General features: G+C 45.3%; 1 protein-coding gene across 1 annotated transcript in view; it reads left to right on the forward strand.

Annotated features, from left to right (window-relative positions):
• The window catches only part of PIGA (phosphatidylinositol glycan anchor biosynthesis class A), a 43,956-nt gene that overhangs the window by 11,995 nt on the left and 5,786 nt on the right, over positions 1-26,175 (forward strand). The window contains exons 4-5 of the mRNA XM_040338671.1: positions 11,794-11,926; positions 16,702-16,908. Coding sequence (XP_040194605.1) covers positions 11,794-11,926; positions 16,702-16,908 — 340 coding nt within the window. The remainder of the gene's footprint in view (positions 1-11,793; positions 11,927-16,701; positions 16,909-26,175) is intronic.

Below are 26,175 nucleotides of genomic sequence, written 5' to 3' on the forward strand. Positions count from 1 at the left end.
TATTGCGCAAATCTGCTCACTGCTGGTGTATTTTTTATTTTTTTTAAGGGAAAAGTACAGTTGGCTTGTTTATCATTATTACCATTGGGTTCTTTAGAGTGGTATTAAACCCTCTTTTGTTTTTGTTTCTTTCCAATTAACCACTTAAGCCCCGGACCTTTAGGCAGCTAAATGCCCAGGCCAGGTTTTGCGATTCGGCACTGTGTCGCTTTAACAGACAATTGCGCGGTCGTGCGACGTGGCTCCCAAACAAAATTGGCGTCCTTTTTTCCCCACAAATAGAGCTTTCTTTGATCACCTCTGCGGTTTTTATTTTTTGCGCTATAAACAAAAATAGAGCGACAATTTTGAAAAAAATTCAATATTTTTTACTTTTTGCTATAATAAATATCCCCCAAAAACATATATACAATTTTTTTTTTACCTCAGTTTAGGCCGATACGTATTCTTCTACCTATTTTTGGTAAAAAAAATCGCAATAAGCGTTTATCGATTGGTTTGCGCAAAATTTATAGCGTTTACAAAATAGGGGATAGTTTTATTGCATTTTTATTGCATATTTTTTTTTTTTTTTTTTACTACTATTGGCGGCGATCAGCGTTTTTTTTTTTTTTTTTCGTGACTGCGACATTATGGCGGACACTTCGGACAATTTTGACACATTTTTGGGACCATTGTCATTTTCACAGCAAAAGATGCATTTAAATTGCATTGTTTATTGTGAAAATGACAGTTGCAGTTTGGGAGTTAACCACAGGGGGCGCTGTAGGAGTTAGGGTTCACCTAGTGTGTGTTTACAACTGTAGGGGGGTGTGGCTGTAGGACTGACGTCATCGATCGAGTCTCCCTTATAAAAAGGATCACTCGATCGATACGCCGCCACAATGAAGCACGGGGAAGCCGTGTTTACATACGGCTCTCCCCATTCTTCAGCTCCGTGGAGCGATCGCGACGGAGCGGCTATAAACGAATCCGCGTCCCGGATCGCTCCCTGAGGGAATCCGCACGCAGCGGAGGGGGTCCCGATCGGACCCCCCACCCGCTAGAAGGCAAGGACGTATATATACGTCCTTCTGCCTGTACGTGCCATTCTGTGGACGTAAATAGTCGTGCGGCGGGCGTTAAGCGGTTAAAATACCAAACATGCCTATACTTGCCTGCTCTGTGCAATGCTTTTGCACAGAGCAGCCCGATCCTCTTTTTCTGGGGTCCCCCGCCAGTGCTCCAGGCTGCTCCTCTTCTGCGCTTTCCCTGGGGGCACCCGTGCGTGCTCACTTCCGAGTCCCACTGCTGCGTCCATTGGCACAGACACCCATGCCAGCTCTGTGTCACAGCTTTTGATTGGAAGGAGCCAATGGCTCCAACTGCTATCAATCGGTCCAATGAGGCGGGAGAAAGCAGTGAGAGCCGCTGCACTCGTGCACATTGATGGGTTGGGCTCGGCTAAGAAAAAAAGGGGGACTGGGAAGGAGCTGCAGCACAGGAGGTTTTTCACCTTAATGGAAAGAAAGCATTAAGGTGAAAAACCTCAGGCTTTAAAACCACGTTAACGTGGTATTAAATATGGTGATATGTGGATTGGCCATCAGCGATATTTGCAAACCTTCTTCTTCCTTTCTTATAGTGAATGCATAGTGCTTTTGTACATATTCCTTACAGTACAAATAACAACAAAAAAAGGGCACAAACGCCTAGTAAATTATCTACAGCACTTCATTGAAACAACAAGCACCCTTCTTCAGAGCAGATCTCAGTTCTGCTCTGAAAAAGGGGGGGTTGTCCCGCAAAATGCATTAGTTGACACGAACATCGAGCGTTCTGTAAAGGGCTTGTTTCTGGTTACTGAGTTTTACAATACGCTATTTTGTACACTGGTTTTGTGAGGATAACTTGTCTTAGACTCCCCAATCTTAAAGGATAAGTTCACCTTTCTTTAAAGAAAAAAAATTCACTTTTTTTTGCAGGTAAAAAATGTACTTATTTTTATTAGGAGCCTGTAAAACATTGCACACACAATCAGCAAATCATGGGTACCTGCAGGCTGTCCGTGTATCTGTCTGTTTGTACCTCCATACAGGCAGGCAGTTAGACAATGACAGTAGGACTCAAGGAACTACAGAGAGCGCTTGCTAGCGCCCTGGTAGATCATTGAGAACTACAAGCCGTCAGCTGACGCTGCAGGAGTGGAACATGTTCCACCCTAGAAACGTTTTGAAACACGTAACCTGTTCCCAAAGCTAAACTCATCCTTTAAGAGGGCTGCAACAATTAGATCATCCAGTCCGGGTTGCATAGTGGTTACCATTATCAAAGTATTGTGTTCAGCTCCACTGGGAATAATTAAGGCCCCTTCCACACTTGTATGACCTGAAAGTCACGTGACTTTGATGCGACTTGAAGCAATGCCTGTGTAAGTTGCATCTTTTACTTGGATGTCCTAGTCTCTTCTCTTTGCTCCTGGGAACAGGATACCCCCAGCTTGCTGGTAAGCGCTTAGACGCGAGTTTCGCAACTCGCATTCGGCGCTCTATAAGCATTTTATTTCAATCCGATCCAATCCAATGTTGGACCAAAGTAGTCGCACAGATATGAACGGCCCTCTTTGGAATTCATGAGGTACGACCTGTCATGTGACTTTGCAGTCCCAAGTCGCAGGACAAGTTGCAGAAGTGTGAAAGGGGCCTAAGCACTATGGGGTCCAGTTTCCAAGTTAAATATTTATTACAACGGTGAAGAAACATAAAATGTTGTTGTTTTTTTTTTTTTTTGCAGGTAAACATTAATTTTTGGATATTAACCACTTGCTTACTGGGCACATATACCCCCCTCCTGCCCAGGTGAAATTTCAGCTTCCAGCACTGCGTCGCTTTAACTGACAATTGCGCGGTCGTGCGACGTGGCTCCCAAACAAAATTGGCGTTGTTTTCCCCTCCCGTCTTTCAGGACAGCCCACAATTGAGAGATACTCCTCCTCTTCCTCTAGGAAACACTGCGCCAGCCCATAAATTTCTCACTCCCCCTGCCAGACCTCAGTATTAGTGTTTCCTCCGGTGGGGAGACACTGTGCATGGGAACCTAGGCCAATTCAGCCAGAGGACTGAGGCCATTCTTTACCTTAAAGGAAGCAGAGGCTTCCAGGTGAATCCTGGTGCGGTGCAGGCCCACCATTTGCCACCCCATCCACGCCGAGCGCGGCTGCTGGCTGCGGGGGACCCCTATCTCGTCCAGCGGGGCGTAGCGAGGGAGACATCAGGGCTCGCCCTGTACTACAGGCCGCAAAAAATTTTTTTGAACCGAGCGGGCTGGACGGCGGGTGACGTCATTTCCGGCGTAGAGCGGATGTCTCCCCTTTGAACCGCGACTTCCGGTTCCGGGTCGCGGTGCTGATAGGAGGTCCAGGCGGACGCTGGAGGGAGTCGGATCTCGCACAGGCGAAGAGAAGCTCTCAGCAAGCAGCCACCTGCGGTCATGTCGGCAGCATCTCCAGAGCCAGCCCTGACAACTGACGCTACCTCCAGCGAGCCTAAGGTAAGAGTACCCTGGGGAGGGGCGCTCTCTAGCTTAGGTTTGCCTCTCCATGTAGGGTTCAATGCATGGGGAGGCAAGCCCCCTGGGTGGCCAGGGGAGGGGGAGTCCTTAGTCCCAGGGTTTATAGAGGGCTAGGTGCACTCCCAGGGTTGTAACCAAATTTATAATTTTTTTAAAACTGTTGTTTTCTGTCCTTTTCTGTGTTTCAGAAGGCCATTGAAAAAACGGGTGGTGGAAGGCATAGCTCAAAGAGGAAGTGTGCCTCCTGTAGGGATATCCTTCCAGAATCATGGACTAAGGTCCTGTGTAGGGATTGCATTCAATCTTTAGTCAGGGAGAATGAATTAGAACAGGAGTCAGGACTTGCAGCCTCTGTTAAAGAGCTGTCATCCACTTTCTCCTCATTCAAATCTCTGTTTGAGAGGTTACAGCCCCTGGCTGTCCCCACCCAGGTTACAACCCAGCCACAGGCTCAGGGTCCTGCTCCTGTCATACCCATTACAGCAGCTATGGCAGATGTTTCCGCAGGCCCTTCCCAAGAGGAACCGGTTCTTCCGGATAGTGCCACCTCTGATTCTCAAGAGGGGTCAGATGGAGAGGACCAGGACGGGGAGTCCAGGAAGCCCTCTAGGTACAAATTGTCGCTGGATGAGGTAGAGGACCTCTTAGGGGCAGTTTACACAACCCTTGGTATCCAAATCGACAAAAAGCCTCTTACCCTCCATGATCGAATGTACAGAGGTCTGGAGGAGCAAGAGAAAAAGGTCTTCCCAGTACATGATATACTGGTAGAGACCATTAAGAAGGAGTGGCAGGATCCTGAAAGGAAACCCTTTTTTTCCAGATCCCTAAAGAGGAGATTCCCCTTCTCAGAGGATCCTTCGTCTGTTTGGAACAAAAGCCCCAAATTAGACGCCGCCTTCTCCCAAGTGTCCAGGAACACGGATTTAGCGTTTGAGGACATGGGGGTTTTGTCCGATGTTATGGACAAAAGAATGGATTCCCTATTAAAAAAATGTTGGGACTCTACTATAGGGAATCTTAAACCAGAACTTGCCGTCACGGTAATGGCCCGCAATCTAGAGCATTGGCTCTCTAAGATTCAGGAGCACATTGAAGCTGGTACGGATAAGGAAGCTATTTTAGCTTCCTTCCCTACTATCCTGCAAGGAGTCGCTTATATAGCGGATGCCTCAGCGGAGTCAGTCCTCATGTCAGCCAGATCGGCTGCTCTGGCTAACTCGGCCAGAAGGGCCCTCTGGCTCAAGACTTGGACTGGCGACAGCGCCTCTAAATCCAAGTTGTGTGGTATTCCCTTCACAGGTGACCTGCTTTTTGGCCCAGGCCTTGAAGCAGTACTAGACCGCACGGCGGACAAAAAGAAGGCCTTTCCTCCTAAAAAGAAAGTCACAGTACAGGCAGGAAGGGGGTTTCGTCCGCAAAAACAAAAAGGGGCCAAACCGGCAGGCCAAAAGAGGGTTTGGACCCCCAGGGGCAGAGGCAGAGGTGGAGCGATTTTTCACCCTCCTGTCCAGCCCCCTAAGAACCCATGACTCGCTAGTCAGGGTGGGAGGAAGACTGGGGACCTTTCTCCCACAATGGGAATCAATTTCCCCAAACCAGTTTGTCCTGGCGGTCATAAGAGGGGGATACCGACTGGAATTTTCATCGCCTCCCCCCCAGAGATACCTAGTCACCCATCTACCCAGGGACAGGGAGAAATCCGAAGCCTTGTTGGGAGCTCTAAGGGAGCTAGAGGATCAGAGTGTCATCCTCAGAGTTCCAAGGGCAGAGGAAGGAAGGGGATTTTATTCACATATCTTTGTGGTAAAGAAGCCCTCAGGGAAATACAGGTTAATCCTAAACCTAAAACCTCTGAACAGATCCATTTCATACAGGAAGTTCCGCATGGAATCGATTTACACAGTCAGAGCCCTCCTTCCCCTCAATTGTTTCATGGTATCTCTGGACCTCAGAGACGCATACTTACACGTTCCGATCGCAGAGAGTTCTCAGAAATATCTGCGATTGGCCGTGGACCTAGAGGGAACGATTGTACACCTCCAGTTCCAGGCTCTGCCATTCGGGTTATCCTCATCGCCCCGGATTTTTACCAAGATCCTGGCAGAACCCATAGCGTTTCTGCGACTTCAGGGAGTATCCATCATAGCCTATCTGGACGACCTGCTTCTTTTCGCAGCCTCACCAGAGCAGCTATCCAGGGACCTGGAAGTGACCAAGAAGGTTCTAACGGACCTAGGGTGGTTACTGAACCTACAAAAGTCCAGTTTAAATCCATCACAACGGATCACTTACCTGGGGTACCTGCTGGATTCCACTCTCTCAAGAGTGTTCCTCCCGGTAGAGAAAGTCAAGAAGTTGGACAGAGCAGTGGCTTCCCTCCAAAACAATCAACAGGTGTCACTAAGGTCCCTGATGTCAACGCTAGGTCTGTTGACATCTGCCCTCCCAGCCGTGCAGTGGGCAGGTTTTCACTTTCGCCCGCTGCAGGCCTTCCTGCTAAGGGTCTGGGATCACAGCCTAGAAGCCCTAGACTCCTTGATTCAAGTACCACTTCAGGTAAAAAGATCCCTCTGGTGGTGGAGAAAGGCCACCAACGTAACCCAAGGACGTCTGTGGATTATCCCGGTGTCTCGGGTGGTAACCACAGACGCAAGCGGCAAGGGCTGGGGAGCACACCTGGGATCCCTTCCAGCGCAGGGTACCTGGGGTCTCCAGGATCTAAAAAGATCTTCCAATTGGAAGGAGCTGAGGGCAGTGGACCTAGCCCTCAGGTTCTTTCAGGAAGAACTCCAGGGGCACCACATTCAGGTGAGATCGGACAATTCATCGGCCGTAGCCTACTTAAACAAGCAGGGAGGCACGAGAAGCGAAAGTTTGTCGGTCCTGACAGCAGAGATTCTGGGCTGGGCCGAGATCCACACCTTCTCCCTTTCGGCGGTCTTTCTGAGGGGAGAAAGAAACGTGACAGCAGACTTCCTCAGTCGAAGGCAGCTGAGGGAGGGCGAGTGGACCCTCAACCAGGAGGTCTTTCATCTCCTGAACAAGAGATGGGGAACTCTGGAGGTGGACCTCTTCGCCTCAAGAGAAAATGCGAAGACCCCCTGTTTCTTCTCCCTGAACAAAGAAGAAGGAGCAAGGGGGGTGGATGCCCTGTCCCAAAGCTGGAAGTTCGGAAGATGCTATGCATTCCCACCTCCGGTACTTCTGCCAGCAGTTCTGAGAAAATTCCAATCAGAGCACACCTCTCTAGTCCTGGTAGCTCCTTACTGGCCCAAGAGGGCATGGTTCTCAGTCCTCAAGCAGTTAGCGGCAGAACCACCCTTATTTCTACCTCAACGAGAAGATCTTCTATCACAGGGCCCAGTCCTATGCCCACAAGTTCACAGGTGGAGGCTAGCGGCGTGGCTACTGAGGAAGCCATACTAAGATCCAAGGGATTTTCCGATGGTTTAATTGCCACCCTCCTTAATAGTAGAAAGAAGGAGACCCGCAAAATTTACAAGAAGGTTTGGCTTCGTTTCAACGAATGGTGTGTAAATTGCCCCTGTTCTGTACAGAGCCCCACGGCTGTCTTAGAATTTCTTCAGTGTGGGGCAGATAAGGGTCTTTCAGTTAGCACCCTTAAAGGGCAGGTTTCGGCACTTGCGGTGTATTTAGAAAAACCTCTGGCCACCAGTCCCTGGGTAGTCAGGTTCTTTAGAGCACTAACCAGACAGAGACCAGCTCGAGGTCCACCCTTCCCCAGTTGGGACCTGTCTCTGGTGTTGCGTACCTTAACGGGTACTCTCTTTGAACCCTTAGATAATTGTTCTCTAAGGGATTTAACCTTAAAAACAGCTTTTTTGGTTGCAGTGACCACTGCTAGGAGGGTCAGCGAGCTAGAAGCTCTATCGATCAGACCCCCTTTTTGTGTTATTTTCCCGGATCGGGTCGTTTTCAAGACCGATCCAGCCTTTCTTCCTAAAGTGACTTCAAAGTTTCACAGGAGTCAAGATATAGTTTTACCCTCTTTTTGTTCCAACCCTTCGGGGGAAAGGGAACGACGTTTCAGTACGTTAGATGTTAGGAGAAGTATCCTACATTACTTAGAGGTGACTAGACCGTTTAGAAGGTCAGACTCACTATTTGTTTTATTTTCTGGAACCAGGAAGGGATGCAAAGCATCCAGGCGCACTATTGCCAGGTGGCTAAGACTAAGCATTGGGCAAGCATACACTTTGGCTGGTAGGGAAATCCCTACAGGAATAAAAGCACACTCCACTCGAGCGTTGGCAACCTCTCAGGCAGAAAGAGCTGGAGCAACGCCGGAACAGATTTGCAAAGCAGCAACATGGTCCAGCTACACCACCTTTGTTAAACACTACAGGGTGGACCTGGTTTCGGCAGGTGAGCAAGCCTTTGGGCGAAAGGTTTTGCAAGCCATAGTCCCACCCTAGTTGGTAAGTTCTCGATTATCCTCTCAATTGTGGGCTGTCCTGAAAGACGGGAGGGGAAAAATAGACTTACGTACCGGTAACGTCTTTTCCAGTAGTCTTTCAGGACAGCCCTGGGTACCCACCCGAATAGAGGAAGTCTGATTTCAAGACCAGGACATGATGTTGATATGTAATAGTATGTTATTAACATGTTCTTGTGTCTCCCCAGCTGACCGGAGGTGCTCGTATAAAAACTGAGGTCTGGCAGGGGGAGTGAGAAATGTATGGGCTGGCGCAGTGTTTCCTAGAGGAAGAGGAGGAGTATCTCTCAATTGTGGGCTGTCCTGAAAGACTACTGGAAAAGACGTTACCGGTACGTAACTCTATTTTTTTTCCCACAAGTAGAGCTTTCTTTTGGTGGTATTTGATCACCTCTGCGGTTTTTATTTTTTGTGCTATAAACAAAAAAGAACGACAATTTTGAAAAAAAAACACAATTGTTTACTTGTTGCTATAATAAATATCCCAATTTGAAAAAAAATAAAAATAAAATTCAGTCTAGGCCAATACGTATTCTACATATTTTTGGTAAAAAAAAAAAAAATCGCAATAAGCGACTGGTTTGTGCAAAATTTATAGTGCCTACAAAATAGGGGACAGAATTTTTTTTTTTTTTACTAGTAATGGTGGCGATCTGCGATTTTTATTGGGACTGCGACATTATGGCGGACACATCGGACACCTTTGACACATTTTTGGCACCATTCACATTTATACTGCAATCAGTGCTATAAATATGCACTAATTACTGTATAAATGTGACTGGCATTGAAGGGGTTAACACTAGGGGGTGAGGAAGGGGTTAAATGTGTACCCTGCATAGTGTTCTAACTGTGGGGGAAGGGGGGTGACTGGGGGAGGTGACCGATCTGTGTCTTTATGTACAAGAGACACAGATCGGTCTCCTCTCTCCCTGACAGGACGCTGTCTCTGTGAGAGCCGGCAATGAGAAATGATCTCACATGTTTACATATGAGATCATCTCTCATTGGCCGCACAGATCGCCTACCAAACGGCCACTCCGATTGGCCGTTCACGGCGATCTGTGATTGGCTGTGTCCAAGGGGAACGAGGAAAGGGGCAGATGTCAATTGACATCCTGTTGGATTTTCAGGTCGGCGCTGTAGCCGCCATTCGGCTATTGCGTGGGCCTCAGGTGGTTAAAGAGGAATTTTACCCATTCCCCCCCAAAAAAATACAATATGACACTTACGTCTTGTCTTCTTTCGCTGCTACTTAATGCATACAAGCCCATTGGATCCAGCATTGTCCCCTTCTTCCACACCACTCTCTTCCTACAGGTCCCATCACACATTGCCATCTTTCTCTTGTATGCCATCTGGAGGCCAGCTGTCTCTTGGGGGTCCTTTTACTCAGCCTTCTGATGACACCCCTACACATTCTGTATGTTCTAGACCAATGGTTCTCAATCCTGTGCTCAAGTACCCCCAACAGGCCAGTTTTTGGGAATTTCTCTTGGATAAAATAGCTGTCCAAAATAACAAGCCGTTGCAGGAAAACCTGCTAACATGGCCTGTTGGGGGTACTTGAGGACGGGGTTGAGAACTGCTGATCTAGACTGCCCTGACGCCTGCTGGGATGCATGATGTAGGTATCCGAGGAGGCTGCAGGTAGCTGGGGCTACATCAATCTTGCCTGGGAGAGAAAGGCAGAAGGGCCAACTTGTTTGTTTAAAGAAATATATTTAGGAGAATTGTGTGAAAGGGGGAAGGAGCAATGTTACGTAAACCTGGGGAAAAAAAGAATAAAGGTCCAGTTAAATTTGAATTTAGTCTTTTCTCCCTTCAGCAGGTGAAGCTCTAGACTTTTTCACATTTGAAGTATTGAGTCGCGTATACAGAACTCCATTGAGTCGCGTATACAGAACTCCATTGAGTCGCGTATACAGAACTCCATTGAGTCGCGTATACAGAACTCCATTGAGTCGCGTATACAGAACTCCATTGAGTCGCGTATACAGAACTCCATTGAGTCGCGTATACAGAACTCCATTGAGTCATCACAGCAGTGACTCTTCCTTTATCAGACTGATCATTATTTTCCTATTACGTTGTATACCAGGAAAAATGTAGTATCTCTCTGCAATGCATGTACATTTTCACCCTACAAGTACAGTAAAATCGCTGTTGATGTGCCAGAAATGCACTCGGCTCCTAGTTTCCTGTTGTAGGCTTACAATGCAGTGCCTCTGCTACAATGAAATTGCTAGAGTTGGTGCCAGCCCTGCCCAGCTGTATTTTGTTGAACTCCCCCCTTCTCCCATCTTTACAATCTCTACAACAACTGGTAAGGTGTTTTGTAGAAAATATATACATAACCCCCTAATAGCGCTACAACATGGTATAGTAGTATAGTAAGACACACTGGGCCAGATTCACGTAGAAGTGCGGCGGCGTAACGTATCGTAGATACGTTACACCGCTGCAAGTTTTCATCGCAAGTGCCTGATTCACAAAGCACTTGCAATGAAAACCACCGGCGTAAGCCCGCGTAATTCAAAGGGGCGTGTGCCATTTAAATTAGGCGCGCTCCCGCACCGGACCTACTGCGCATGCTCACTTTAGAATTTCCTGCCGTGCTTTGTGCGAAGTGACGTCATTTTTTCGAACGGCGACGTGCGTAGCGTACTTTCGTATTCCCGGACGTCTTACGCAAGTATTTTTTTTTTTTTTTTAGAATTTTGACGCGGGAACGACGGCCATACTTTAACATGGGCTGTGTAAAGTTAGGGCAGCTAAAACGACGACTAACTTTGCGACGGGAAACTAGACTAGCAGCGACGTAGCGAACGCGAAAAACCATCGTGGATCGCCGTAAGTACTAATTTGCATACCCGACGCTGGTTTACGACGCGAACTCCCCCCAGCGGCGGCCGTGGTATTGCATCCCAAGATCCGACAGTGTAAAACAATTACACCTGTCGGATCTTAGGGCCAACTATGCGTAACTGATTCTACGAATCAGTCGCATAGTTAGGAAGCCCCTAAAATAGAGATACGACGGCGTATCAGGAGATACGCCGTCGTATCTCTTTTGTGAATCTGGCCCAATGTTCTGTGAAAAATAGTATAAAAAACCCAGTGCTGCTGTCAACCACTTGGAAAATGGGCAATAGGACATACAAACAAAAAATGCAGCGCACAATAGGTAAAATTGTAATATCACTTTATAGCCTAAATGAACATAAAATAGCGGAGGTGTTTTGTAGTCCAAGGAAGAACTAGAATAGCTAATTAGACTGATTGAGATAATACGGAAGACCTTTGGATTTCTGACAGGATTAGAAAGCTTTTTTTTTGGGGGGGGGGGGGGGGGGGGTTATACACTTGTGTCTGGGGTTTTAATGTTATCTTACGCATTCATCGACAAAGACATGCAATCACTTGGTCATGACATCGTTAGAAAGCCGTGTGACATTTTTTTTTTGCTTTAGCAGTCAAGGTCGTGAAATTTTAACGCCAGTTTTGATGAAAATATAGTGTCGGTGAAATTGTTTATTTTACTGCGAACACTCCACTTATCCCTATTTGTGTTTCAGTATAATGGGCAAATGGGATGAAGAATCGCTGATCTGTGACTCAAAGTTAATCTTTTATGCTTCATCCTTTTTTCTTTTTTTTCCGTCTCCCGATATCTTTACAAAAACTTCAGAATGCAGTGGGTACTCGGGAACTGTGTATCTTGCGGTTGGTAAATGATGCACTTTTAAATTACAATAAATTGTCATTTCACGATGTGATTTCAGAGTTCGGCTGTTGGGCGCTCTGGGACACCACGAGGTGCGGAATGTCTTGGTGGAAGGTGACATATTCCTCAATACATCTCTTACGGAAGCTTTCTGCATGGCAATCGTGGAAGCTGCTAGCTGTGGGTTGCAGGTAATTGTCTATGATCTGTATAATCAATGTGTCAATAATAGAGAAGACAGAATAACGCATCTTGCCCATACAGTGTAAAGGCCCAACCACTGATCCCTCACCAGTGCTCCACTCATTTCTTCCGTCACAAAAATACTCTGTGTCTGCTGGTTTTTGACATTGGTGAATCAGTGGCATCACACAGTATGGGCCAGATCCACAAAAACGGGCGTATATTTAGGCATCTTATATGCGCTACGCCGCCGTAACTCAGAGTGGCTCGTAGGGTATCCACAAAGCACTTGCTCCCATATGTGCGCCGGCGTAACGTAAATCGGCCGGCGTAAGCCCGCCTAATTCAAAGTAGGCTTGGAGTGGGTGTGTTGTATGGTAATCTGGTATGACCCTACGTAATTGACGCTTTTTACGAACGGCGCATGCGCCGTCCGTGGACGTATCCCAGTGTGCATGCACAAAATCACGTCGCAAATAGTCAATGCTTTCGACGTGAACGTAACTTGGGCAAAGCCCTATTCGTGAACGATTTACACAAACGACGGAAAATTTGACGCTGTCCCGACGTCCATACCTAACATTGCGTAAACCTCATAGAGGCAGGGGTAACGTTACGCCGAAAAAAGCCTTACATAAAAAAATGCGCCGGGCGGACGTACGTTTTGAGAATCGGCGTATCTAGCTAATTTGCATACTCTACGTGGAAATCAACGGAAGCGCCACCTAGCGGCCAGCGTAAATATGCACCTAAGATCCGACGGCGTACTAAGACGTACGTCAGTCGGATCTAGCCCACATTCAGTCGTATCTTGTTTTGTGGATACAAAACAAAGATACGACGGCGCATCGTAAAACTTACGCGGCGTATCAATAGATACGCCGCCGTAAGTTCTTTGTGGATCTGGCCCTATCAGATGATCGGGTCCAACAATTGGCTGCTAGGCCTTTGAATTGTCACATGGGAGGAGTTAATCTTTTTCTTTACCCAGAAGCACCCAGTATTTTTAAGCAGTGCAAGGAGTGGCAGGGGAGTGCTGGTGGGTTCCCTTTACATAGTCTGTCACTTTACCTCTGACAGTGTCTCTCTAAAGTGATCGTAAAGGCAGATTTCATTTTTTTTTTTTTTTTTTAATAACAAACCTGTTACTTACCTGCTCTGTACAGTGGTTTTGCACAAAGCAGTCCCAATCCTCCTTTTCTGGGGTCCCCCGCTGACGCTCCTGGCTTCTCCACCCCACTAAGTGTCCCCATAGCAAGCCTCTCGTGAGTGTTCCTTGGCTCCGTTCCGCACCCAGCTCCCTCCTCACTGGCTGTGATTAACAGCAGCGGGAGCCAATGGCTCCCACTGCTGTCTGAGCCAATGAGGAGAGAGAGCCAAAAGAACCTGTGCCCTTGAGCACATCATTGGATCGAGATTGGGCGCAGGTAAGTATTTAGGGGGGCTGGGCTGCCTGCAGAAGGTTTTTTACCTTTAATACAAAAAATGCATTAAGGTAAAAAGCCTTCTACCTTTAGAACCATTTTAAGTAGCTGGACAGACTAATGTTGCAGTCTGCCAGTCATGGGAGAATTTTATAAAGGGCTGCCAATGTAGACCACCTTCTGAAAATACCAGTCTTCATCATAATAGGAAGGGAAAAGGGAATAGCCGCTCCAGGTGGGAACCCAGATGAATATCCTCCGTTGCAGATAACTCAGGTGCAGGCAATGCACTTAGCAAAGCAGGAACAACAATTGTCTCTGGACAGCCGCACTCTGAACAAATTGTAGCCTTTTATTAAAAGGACAGCACTACAAGTCACAGCAAAATAAAATAAAACCCGACTGCTGACGCGTTTTGCATTGAAACTAGTGCTTAGTCATATTTTATTTTGCTGTGACTTGTAGTGCTGTCCTCCTTTTAATAAAAGGCTACAATTTGTGAGTGCGGCTGTCCAGAGACAATTTTTGTTCCTGCTTTGCCTCGTAATGGGGTCAGTGTTATAGCCAGGCCACCACCTTTTTCAAAAGGAGAGGTTCGCAATAACCTATGCTTTAGAGTTTGACAAAACTCTGGATCATACACATTTATCACTGTTGCCCCCACTGCAGTAAGTTCATAATAAGACTTATAGCTGGATTCAAGTAGCCCGCCACATCTTTGCGGCGGCATAGTGTATCGTATTTACACTACGCCGCCGTAAGTTAGCAAGGCAAGTACTGTATTCACAAAGTACTTGCCTGCTAAGTTACGGCGGCGTAGCGTAAATGCGGCCGGCGTAAGCGCGCCTAATTCAAATTAGACTGAGGGGGCGTGTTTTATGTTAATGGGGGGTGACCTGAAGTGATTGACGTTTTTTACGAACGGCGCAAGCGCCGTCCGTGTATATATCCCAGTGTGCATTGCGGCAAAGTACGCCGCAAGGACGTATTGGTTTCGACGTGGACGTAAATTGCGTCCAGCCCTATTCACGGACAACTTCCGCAAATGACGTAAAATTTTCAAATTTCGACGCGGGAACGACGGCCATACTTAACATTGGCTACGCCTCCTAGGGGGCATGTTTATCTTTAGGCGGCCTATCTCTTACGGAAACGGCGTATCTTTACTGCGACGGGCGGACATACGTTCATGAATAGGCGTATCTAGTGATTTACATATTCTACGCCGAACTCAATGGAAGTGCCACCAAGCGGCCAGCCTAAATATTGCACCCTAAGATACGACGGCGCAAGCCGTCGTATCTTGGATAGGTTTAAGTGTATCTCAGTTTGAGAATACACTTAAACTTAGGTCGGTGCAGATTCCGAGTTAGGTCGGCGTATCTACTGATACGCCGGCCTAACTCTCTGTGAATCCACCTATTAAAGTATAACTAAAGGCAAAACTTTTTAGTTTTGGATAGAGTGACGAGGGATTAGAACACCTGTCACTTCTTAACGCTGTCTGTGCTCCACAAAGTGACATTTACCCTATTTGTCCTGTTTACCATTATCCTTGAAAGTAAATCCCAAATTGTGGGTTGTCCCCTGAAAAATAATAGGGGTGAAAATATTCCAATGGGGCACTTGTTCTGGTGACCTTGGAGTCCCCAAGAAATTACCTTTAATTTGCAGGGATTTTCTGTCACTTCCTGTTTGGCTATGGGACAGGAAGTGAAGACAAATCTCCAAAATGGGACACAAATGGAAACGAAAAATCTGACGGGTTATAACCCTCCCTTGCTCTATCCCAAAAAAATAAAAAAGTTTTGCCTATCGTTCTACTTTCATTAACATAAATTGGCTTTATTGTTGGATGCTGCCAAGCGAGCAGACAGTGTCTAAAGTTCTGATGGTTTCCAGAATTGGGGAAAATCTACAACAGGGACACAGACAGAAAAACCAAAATGACAAGGGTTCTAACATTCCCCTACTAAAAAAAAAAAAAAAAAAATCGTTTTGGGCCAGATCCACGTAGATAGGCGTAAAATTAAGCGGGCGTAGCATATCGTAGTTACACCGCCGCAACTTTGAGAGGCAAGTGCTGTATTCACAAAGGACTTGCGTCTAAAGTTACGGCGGCGTAACGTAAATGTTCCGGCGTAAGCGCGCCTAAATCAAATGAGGAACAGGGGGGCGTGTTTTATGTAAACTAAGCATGACCCCACGTAAAAGATGACTTTTTCCGAACAGGCGCTTGCTCAGTATCGCGTCGAATTTTCAAATTAAATAACGCCCGCTCAATGCCTAGACGACGTGAACGTAATTTACGCAAAGCCCTATTCGCGAACGTTTTACGCAAACGACGGAAAATTCGACGCTGGCCCGACTTCCATACTTAACATTGCGTACGCCTCATAGAGCAGGGGTAACTATACGCCGGAAAAAGCCTACAACGTAAAAAAATGCGCCGGGCGGACGTACGTTCTGAGAATCGGTGTATCTAGCTAATTTGCATACTCTACGCGGGAAATCAACAGAAGCGCCACCTAGCGGCCAGCGTACATATGCACTTATGATCCGACGGCGTACTAAGACGTACATCAGTCGGATCTAGTCCACATTCAGGCGTATCTTGTTTTGTGAATACAAAACAAAGATACGCCAGGCGCATCGTAGAACTTACGCGGCGTATCAGTAGATACGCCGCCGTAAGTTCTTTGTGGATCTGGGCCTTTAAGTTTGTCTGTGTTGTTTTTGGAGATTTTCTTCCATTTTTGTCTGGTAAAACCATTGTCACTAGGACACAGCAATCGCAGATTGGGGTAAAGGGCCATTCACAGCGGCCTTTTTACCACGTGATCAGCTGTGTCCAATCACAATGTAAACACATGCCGGTTATCGGCATTCCTTTCCTCGTGTTGACAGTATGAGGAGAGCTGATACTCAATGTGGATTTCCCTTTTTACAAGCCGATTATCAGTGCAGTGCCAATCAGTGCCCACCAGTGCTGCCTCATCAGCGCACATCAGTGAAGGAGGAAAATCACCTGTTTGCTACATTTTATAACAAAAAGTTTTTTTGTTCTTTTTTAAATCTTCGGTCTTTTTTCATTTATTTAGCGAAAAATAAAAACCCAGTGGTGATTAAATACCACCAAAAAAAAAATGTTTTTTTTTTGTGAAAAAAATTATACAAATTCCATTTGGGTACAGCATTGCAGACCGCGCAATTTTATTTCAAAGTGAAGTAGTTCATGCATGTTTATATGTGAAAATAAATGTGGGGTCCTTATTACTACCAAGAAGGGCAGATCTAACACATTCACTTCTGTATTTTATTTGTGCAGTGTGACACTTTACATGCTGTACTTGTAACAGGTGGTGAGTACCAGAGTGGGTGGGATTCCCGAAGTGCTGCCTGAGGATTTCATCATCCTGCGTGAGCCGTCAGTCAAATCTCTGTGTGATGGATTGGAGAAAGCCATAGATCAGCTGAGGACAGGGAAATTACCCTCGCCTGAGGCCATCCACAACACTGTGAAGACTTTTTATACCTGGAGAGATGTAGCTGAGAGAACAGAGAAAGTATGTTTACATTAGTTTTTTTTTTTTTTTTTTATATATATAAAAAAAAAATTATATTATGTGACTCTGTGGTCAGACTTTCCATTTATGATCACGACATATTGTGTGATTTGGTTGTTGGACAGGTATTGGGCTTCATTCACATAAGCGCAATGACTCATACCTCCAGGGGGACGTTTGCGTTTATGCATGTATTCCATGCAGCCAGCCAGTCAAAATCAATGGCAGCCGCTTTATGAACCTTCCCGCACATGCCAGGGTTTACAGCTATACAGAGACAAATGCACAGCTGTGGATGCAGATTATCCATCATCTGTATAGATGTAAACACTGGCATGTGCCGTAATATCAGCGGGTGCATTAACATGACCCTCTGGGTGGAGTCTATGTGCCCATGTAGATTAATTCTTACTTTGCACATTCTGGTTACCATACCCCATAGTACATGAGTTGCAGTATGCTCCCCCACCCAGGCCATGACCCAGAACAGCTTCTATAATAAGGTATGCCACTTTCACACTGAATCCTAGATTTTAGCACTTTGTTTAATTGTGAGTACATAAACATGTTGGCGCAGACTTTCTTTTTTTTTTCTAGTGTATGTGACCACACCAAGATCCAAAGTACAGACATGTCCAGTTTCTCCCCCCCCCCCCCCCTTAGGCAGACCTAATTCTTTCCATAGATGCAGCTAGACCTGTTTTTGGTGTGGTTTGCATTCTAATCCACAAACAAGTGTACCTGTCATAGCTCATTTTTGGAAAGGACTAGGTGCCATTTTTACTTTAGCCTTAAAGTGTTCCTAAACCCACAACAGTAAAATCAGTCTGTATATGCAGTAAAGCATGTTAAGGGGTTAATCCTCTGCATTTTGTGTGTGTCTATATAGGCTGTGATCCTGTCTCTCTGATCCTCCTCTTTAATAAACTCCCACCCATCACTCCATAGAACAGAGCATTAGAAGTCAGGCTGCACATGCTCAGTTTGTGTATTGCTAGAGAGTTGGTTGTTTTCTTCGGAGAATGCATGTGATTAGCACAGGGCCAATAAGCACTGTCCAGACAGCATCAGAGTAGAATGAAAACTCCTCCTACAAGTTTAACCAGACACTGATAGATGTCACAAGGCTACTATATACTGCTAATGAGAAAAGGTATTTAGCGTAGTATATATTTACTAAAACTATTGCATTTTCATGTTCTTTGTACTGTGGGAGACCAGATATAGTGAATGCAGGCTCCTGGGCTTAGTAACACTTTAACCACTTAAGCCCCGGACCAATACGCTGTCTAAAGACCCAAGGTGTTTTTACAATTTGGCAATGTGCTGCTTTAACTGGTAATTGCGCGGTCATGCAATGTTGTACCGAAACGAAACTTGCGTCCTTTTCTTCCCACAAATAGAGCTTTATTTTGATGGTATTTGATCGCCTCTGCGATTTTTATTTTTTGCGATATAAACGCAAAAAGACCGTAAATTTTGAAAAAAAAATGATTTTTCTTATAACAAAAAGTAAAAAATATTGAATAAACTAAATTTTAGTCAAACATTTAGGCCAAAATGTATTCAGCCACATGTCTTTAGTAAAAAAAAATCGCAATAAGCGTATATTTATTGGTTTTCGCAAAAGTTATAGCGTCTAGAAACTAGGGTACATTTTCTGGAATTTGCACAGCTTTTATTTTATGACTGCCTATCTCATTTCTTGAGGTGCTAAAATGGCAGGGCAGTACAAAACCCCCCCAAATGACACCATTTTGGAAAGTAGACACCCTAAGGAAACTGCTGAGAGGCATGTTGAGTCCATTGAATATTTAATTTTTTTGTCCCAAGTGATTGAATAATGACGAAAAAAAAAAAAAAAAATGTTTACCAAAAATTGTCACTAAATGATATATTTCTCACACATGCCATGGTTATATGTGGAATTGCACCCCAAAATACATTCTGCTGCTTCTCCTGAGTACGGGGATACCACATGTGTGGGACTTTTTGGGAGCCTAGCCGCATACGGGGCCCCAAAACCCAAGCACCGCCTTCAGCATTTCTAAGGGCACAAATTTTTGATTTCACTCCTCACTACCTATCAAGGTTTCGAAGGCCATAAAATGCCAAAATAGCAAAAAACAAATGACCCCATTTTGGAAAGTAGACACCCTAAGCTATTTGCTGAGAGGCATGTCGAGTCCATGGAATATTTTATATTTTGACACAAGTTGCGGGAATATGACAAACTGATTTTTTTTTGCACAAAGTTGTCACTAAATGATATATTGCTCACACATGCCATAGTTATATGTGGAATTGCACCCCAAAATACATTCTGCTGCTTCTCCCGAGTATGGGGATACCACATATGTGGGACTTTTTGTGAGCCTAGCCGCATACGGGGCCCCGAAAACAAAGCACCGCCTTCAAGATTTCTAAGGGCATACATTTTTGATTTCACTCCTCACTACCTATCACTACCTATCACAGTTTTGAAGGCCATAAAATGCCAAGATGTCACACAACCCCCCCAAATGACCCCATTTTGGAAAGAAGACACCCCAAGCTATTTGCTGAGAGGGATGTTGAGTCCATGGAATATTTAATTTTTTTGCCCCAAGTCACTGAATAATGACCAAAAAAAGAAAAAAAAAAAAAACGTTGTCACTAAATGATATATTTCTCACACATGCCACGGTTATATGTGGAATTGCACCCCAAAATACATTCTGCTGCTTCTCCTGAGTACGGGGATACCACATGTGTGGGACTTTTTGGGAGCCTAGCCGCGTACGGGGCCCCGAAAACCAAGCACTGCCTTCAAGATTTGTGTGAGTGAAATCAAAAATGTATGTCCTTAGAAATCTTGAAGGCGGTGCTTGGTTTTCGGGGTCTCATACGCGGCTAGGCTCCCAAAAAGTCCCACACATGTGGTATCCCCGTACTCAGGAGAAGCAGCAGAATGTATTTTGGGGTGCAATTCCACATATAACCATGGCATGTGTGAGAAATATATCATTTAGTGACAATGTTTTGTACATTTTTTTTTATTTTTATTTTTTTTGGTCATGATTCAATCACTTGGGGCAAAAAAATTAAATATTCCATGGACTCAACATGCCTCTCAGCAAATAGCTTGGGGTGTCTACTTTCCAAAATGGGGTCATTTGGGTTTTTTTTTGTGCTATTTTGGCATTTTATGGCCTTCGAAACTGTGATAGGTAGTGAGGAGTGAAATCAAAAATTTGCGCCCTTAGAAATGCTGAAGGCGGTGCTTGGTTTTCGGGGTCCCGTACGCGGCTAGGCTCCCAAAAAGTCCCAAACATGTGGTATCCCCGTACTCAGGAGAAGCAGCAGAATGTATTTTAGGGTGCAACTCCACATATAACCATGGCATGTGTGAGCAATATATCATTTAGTGACAAATTTTTTTTTTTTTTTTTTTTTCTCATTATTCAATCACTTTGGACAAAAAAAAAAAAAATCAATGGACTCAACATGCCTCTCATCAGTTTCCTTGGGGTGTCTTCTTTCCAAAATGGGGTCATTTGGGGTTTTTTTTGTGCTATTTTGGCATTTTATGGCCTTCGAAACTGTGATAGGTAGTGAGGAGTGAAATCAAAAATTTACACCCTTAGAAAGCCTGAAGGCGGTGATTGGTTTTTGGGGTCCCGTACGCGGCTAGGCTCCCAAAAAGTCTCACACACGTGGTATCCCCGTACTCAGGAGAAGCAGCAGAATGTATTTTGGGGTGTAATTCCACATATGCCCATGGCATGTTTGAGCAATATATCATTTAGTGACCACTTTGCGCAAAAAAAAATATATATATATATATGTATTTATATTTCCCGCAACTTGGGTCAAAATTAGATGCCTCTCAGCAAATAGCTTTGGGTGTTTACTTTCCAAAACGGGGTCATTTGGGGGGGTTTGAATTGTCCTGGCATTTTATGCACAACAATTAGAAGCTTATGTCACACATCACCCACTCTTCTAACCACTTGAAGAAAAAGCCCTTTCTGACGCTGTTTGTTTACATAAAAACATATTATTTTTTTGCAAGAAAGTTAAGTTGAACCCCCAAACATTATATATTTTTTTAAAGCAAAGGCCCTACAGATTAAAATGGTGGGTGTTGCAAATTTTTTTTCCACACAGTATTTGCGCAGCGTTTTTTCAAACGCATTTTTTGGGGAAAAAATACACTTTTTTTTTTTTTTAAGCACTAAAACACACTATATTGCCCAAATTATTGATGAAATTAAAATTATGATCTTAGGCCGAGTACATGGATACCAAACACGACATACTTTAAAATTGCGCACAAACGCGCAGTGGCGACAAACTACATACATTTTTAAAAGCCTTTAAAAGCCTTTACAGGTTACCACATTAGATTTACAGAGTATGTCTACTGCTAAAATGACTGCCCTCGATCTGCCCTTCGCGGTGATACCTCACATGCATGGTGCAATTGCTGTTTACATATGACTCCAGACCGACGCTTGCGTTCGCCTTTGCGCAAGAGCAGGGGGGGACACGGATGCTTTTTTTTATTTTTTTATATATTTATTTCGCTTTTTTTATTTTATTTGTTAACTGTTCCTTCCATTTATTTATTTTTTTACCATTTTTATTGTTATCTCAGGGAATGTAAATATCCCTTATGATAGCAATAGTTAGTGACAGGTACTCTTCTTTTTTTTTTTTTTTTTTTTTTTTTTTAAATGGGGTCTATTAGACCCTAGATCTTTCCTCTGCCCTCAAAGCATCTGACCACACCAAGATCGGTGTGATAAAATGCTTTCCCATATTCTCAATGGCGCCGTTTATATCTGGGGGGGGGGGGACATTCCCTCCCACTGAATGTAAAAGCAGTCTAGAGGCTAATTAGCCGCTAGGACTGCTTTTACATGAAAGCCGACCGCTGGCTGAAAAGAATGATACCAAGATGATGCCTAAACCCGCAGGCATCATTCTGGTATAACCATTCAAAGTCCAGCAACATACCAGTACGTTGATGGTTCTTGTTGGACATGTATTGTAATCTTTTTTTTTTTTCATGCAGCCTGTTGGCTGAACAAAAAAAAGATTGATCGGTGGGTATGCCCACCATTAGAATACCTCCCTTCATCCACCCACTTCTAATGATGGGCATACATGCACCATTTATATATGCCGAAGCATGGGGGCATCCTCCCGCAAAAAAGTTATGCCGCGTACGGTCGGACTTTTCTATGCCGCGTACACACGGTCGGACTTTTCTATGCCGTGTACACATGGTCAGACTTTTCCACAGGAAAGCCTCCGTAGGAATGTCAACCGTATGTACGCGGCATTAGGAGCAAAATCGCTCCTCCGCCCCTAATGCCCCCATGCTCCGGCATATATGCTCTTTTTTTGAACTGTAGTGGTGAAATCACCTCCTACAGCATTGGAGTCGCGGCTTTATATATCGTGGGAGCAAACGCTGTTGCTGTCACGCTAAATAAATCCGCACTGCAACTGAATGGCGTACCTGCTAAGCAAATGATGGTTAACATTAAAACAAAGTAACATTCCAGTATAACAGTAAGATCATACCATACCTGCAAAGCAAATACCTATAAAAAAAATAGTAAAAAATAAAACATTTTTTAACGCAACCTGTGCCTAAAATATATATATGCCGAAGCATGGGGGCATCCTCCCGCAAAAAAGTTATGCCGCGTACGGTCGGACTTTTCTATGCCGCGTACACACGGTCGGACTTTTCTATGCCGTGTACACATGGTCAGACTTTTCCACGGGAAAGCCTCCGTAGGAATGTCAACCGTATGTACGCGGCATTAGGAGCAAAATCGCTCCTCCGCCCCTGCTGCCCCCATGCTTCGGCATATATGCTCTTTTTTTTTAACTGTGGTGGTGAAATCACCTCCTACAGCACTGGAGTCGCGGCTTTATATATCGTGGGAGCAAATGCTGTTGCTGTCAAGATAAATAAGTCCGCGCAACAGCTGAATGGCGTACCTGAAAACAGTAAAATAAATTACATACCTGAAAAGCAAGCATGAAAAAACATAACAACAATACAACTTTGCAGAATAGAATACAGTAAAAAAGAGCAGAACAATAGAGAGAGAATAGAGAGGGAGAGAACAATAAAACGACAACTATTTTTGGGTTTTTTATTTTATATTTTTTTGTGTGTTTTTATTTTTTACTTTTTTTTTTTTTTTTTTTTAACACTTTTTTTTGTAACTGTGAACTGTAACTTCAACTTTTCGGTTCCAGGTTTGGGTCTCAAAATGCGATGGCATCTTGGGAGACCCTGTGTAAGTGTGCCTAGCCTGTGAAATGTTTCACCCTACACTAATAATTAACGTGTGTGTGGAAGCGTTCAAAACATTCACCAACACAAAGACCAGGATCGGCAGGACATTTGGGACAAAAGAAACGGGTGTCACGCCTAAATCCGCGATTGGTACAGACACGACATTTTCTTTGGGGGGCTCGTTGGGTAGGGGTACTCTCGAGGGCATACGAAAAATGCCTCTCATGCAGTCGGCTTACTGCATTTGGTAGGGGCTGGTGAGGTACAGTACCGCCTGGATACAGGAGTTCTGTGATGATCTCCCTCTGGAATTGAAGGAAGGATTCATTCCGTCCTGAAGCTCTGTATACGACATGAGCATTCAGTAGAGCCAATTGAAATAAATGTAGAGACACTTTTTTGTACCAGCGTCTCGTCTTACGGGCAATATGATACGGCGCCATTAACTGGTCGTTGAGGTCCACCCCTCCCATATTTTGGTTATATTCGTGGACACAGAGGGGTTTCTCCACAACACCAGTCGCCGTACGAATTTGGACTGTCGTGTCTGCGTGAAGGGTGGTAAGAACGAAAACATTCCTATTGTCCCGCCACTTCACAGCGAGCAAATTTTTACATCTGCAGCAGGCTCTCGCCCCCGGCCTAATACGGGCATCTACAAGCCGCTGGGGGAAGCCCCGGCGATTAGGTCGCACGGTGCCACATGCTCCAATCTGTTGATCAAATAAGTGGCTAAAAAGTGGCACGCTGCTGTAAAAATTGTCCACATACAAATGGTACCCCTTTCCGAATAAGGGTGACACCAAGTCCCAAACAATCTTGCCAGCGCTCCCCATGTAATCTGGGCATCCTTCCGGCTCTACCTGACTATCTTTTCCCTCGTAAACCCTAAAGCTCCATGTGTAGCCTGTGGCCCTGTCACAGAGCTTATAGAGCTTGACCCCGTATCTGGCACGCTTGCTGGGAAGGTACTGTTTGAAAGACAAGCGGCCAGCAAATTTAACCAGGGACTCATCAACGCATACAACCTGCTGGGGATTAAACAAGGCTGCAAAACGTTCGTTGAAATGGTTTACGAGGGGCCGAATTTTGTAGAGCCGGTCAAATTCAGGGTCTCCACGTGGACGACAAAGTGCATTGTCACTGAAATGCAGGAACCGCAGGATCGCCTCGTATCGTTTCCTGGCCATGTGAGCAGAGAACACGGGCATATGGTCGATGGGATGTATGGACCAATACATCCGCAATGACGGAAATTTGTGTATGCCCATGTTGAGGGTAAGGCCCAGAAAGGTCTTAAATTCGGAAACCTCGAGAGGTTTCCATTGTTTGGCAAGGCGAGACTGGGGGTTAGCCGCGATGTAGGTACCAGCATATAAATTAGTCTGGTCCACAATAGATCTATAGAGATCTTCCGTGAAATACAGCGAATAAAAATCAAGTGCCATAAAATTAGCTGTATTCACCTGAATACCGGGTTGGCCAGTGAATGGGGGAAGTACAGGTGCTGTAGAAGTGGTGGGGACCCAATCAGGATAGGCAAATTCTACAGGAAGGGCACTATGGGCACGACGGGCCTGTCTCTGTCTTCTTCTTGGTGGCAGCAGGACACTACTTGTGCTTGCCACATCGCCAGCTTGAACTGCACTTATGGGACTCGCCACGTCACCAAGTGTTACTGCAGTGCTGGATAAACGACCAGGGTGTACTAGGCCGCTGGTGCTTGCCAATCCACCAGAAGGAATAGCGGCGCTAGTACTGGATCTCTGCTCCATACGAGGGTCCTGCGGTTCTTGCTGCTCAACAACATCAGAACGGGATCGGGTACGCCTGGCCTTAGCAGGGACCTCAACTTCGTCGTGCGAGCTATCTGACATGGAGCCGCTGTCGTAAACGGGTTCGTATTCTGAGCCAGAATCTGTCAGATGCGTGACCTCCTCCTCTTCACTATCTGACATGCACATGAACTCCAAGGCCTGCTTATCATTGTACATCCGCTTTGCCATTTTGGGCTCTAAATTTAGTGGTACAATGGTAAGGATTCACAGGTAAAAAAAGCACCTGATCTGTACGAAAGCAAACGTAGAAAACGCTTAAAAAAAAACTGTAAGCGATCGCAGGGATCAGGCCTGTCTCTGCGAACGCTGCAGTTATGTGTCTTGTGTTTTGTAAGTGACAGTGATCGATCGATACTGCACTTGGGTGGGTTGGGCTGGGCAGAGGGGGAAAACGCAGGTGCTAGCGGGTATCTGGGCTGATTCCGCTAACAATGCGTTTTTGGGTACCCTAAACTGCTGGGTACGCTAGTATAGATCTGATCAGATCAGGTATCGATCCGTTCAGATCCTATACCACTAAGGGGGGTGTATGCTTAGCGAGTGGGTGTAAGCGGTACTGGCTCTAACCCAACGCTGCCTGGGGCGACGCAGACCCTGACTGGCGCTAAAATTAAATTTATAACACCCGCCGGGTGATCAGGGGTTAAACCTATTGGGTTATATACGGCGGGTGCCCTGATGCTATAAACAGCAAACTAACCAACCAGCGTCAACCGTAACACTTATACGGTGATCACTGGTGAAAGGGTTAACTAGGGGGCAATCAGGGGGTTAAAACCTTTATTCGGTAATATATGGGGGTACCTGACGCTTTCTAAAAACCTGGTGGCGAACCTAAAATAACTAAATAACTAACTGGCTAACCATGTCACCAGTGACACTTATACAGTGATCAGTGGTGAAAGGGTTAACTCTAGGGGCAATCAGGGGTTAAAACCTTTATTTATGGGGGTACCTAACGCTATATAAACCTGGCGGCGAACCTCAAAAAAAACGAACTGCCTAGCGGCAACAGTGACACTAATACAGCGATCAGAAACCGATCGCTTAGTGACACTGGCAATAGGGGTGAAAGGGTTAACTCTAGGGGCAATCAGGGGTTAAACCTTTATGGGGGGGGGGGGG

The sequence above is a fragment of the Rana temporaria genome, chromosome 2, assembly GCF_905171775.1.
Source record: "Rana temporaria chromosome 2, aRanTem1.1, whole genome shotgun sequence".
NCBI lineage: Eukaryota > Metazoa > Chordata > Amphibia > Anura > Ranidae > Rana > Rana temporaria.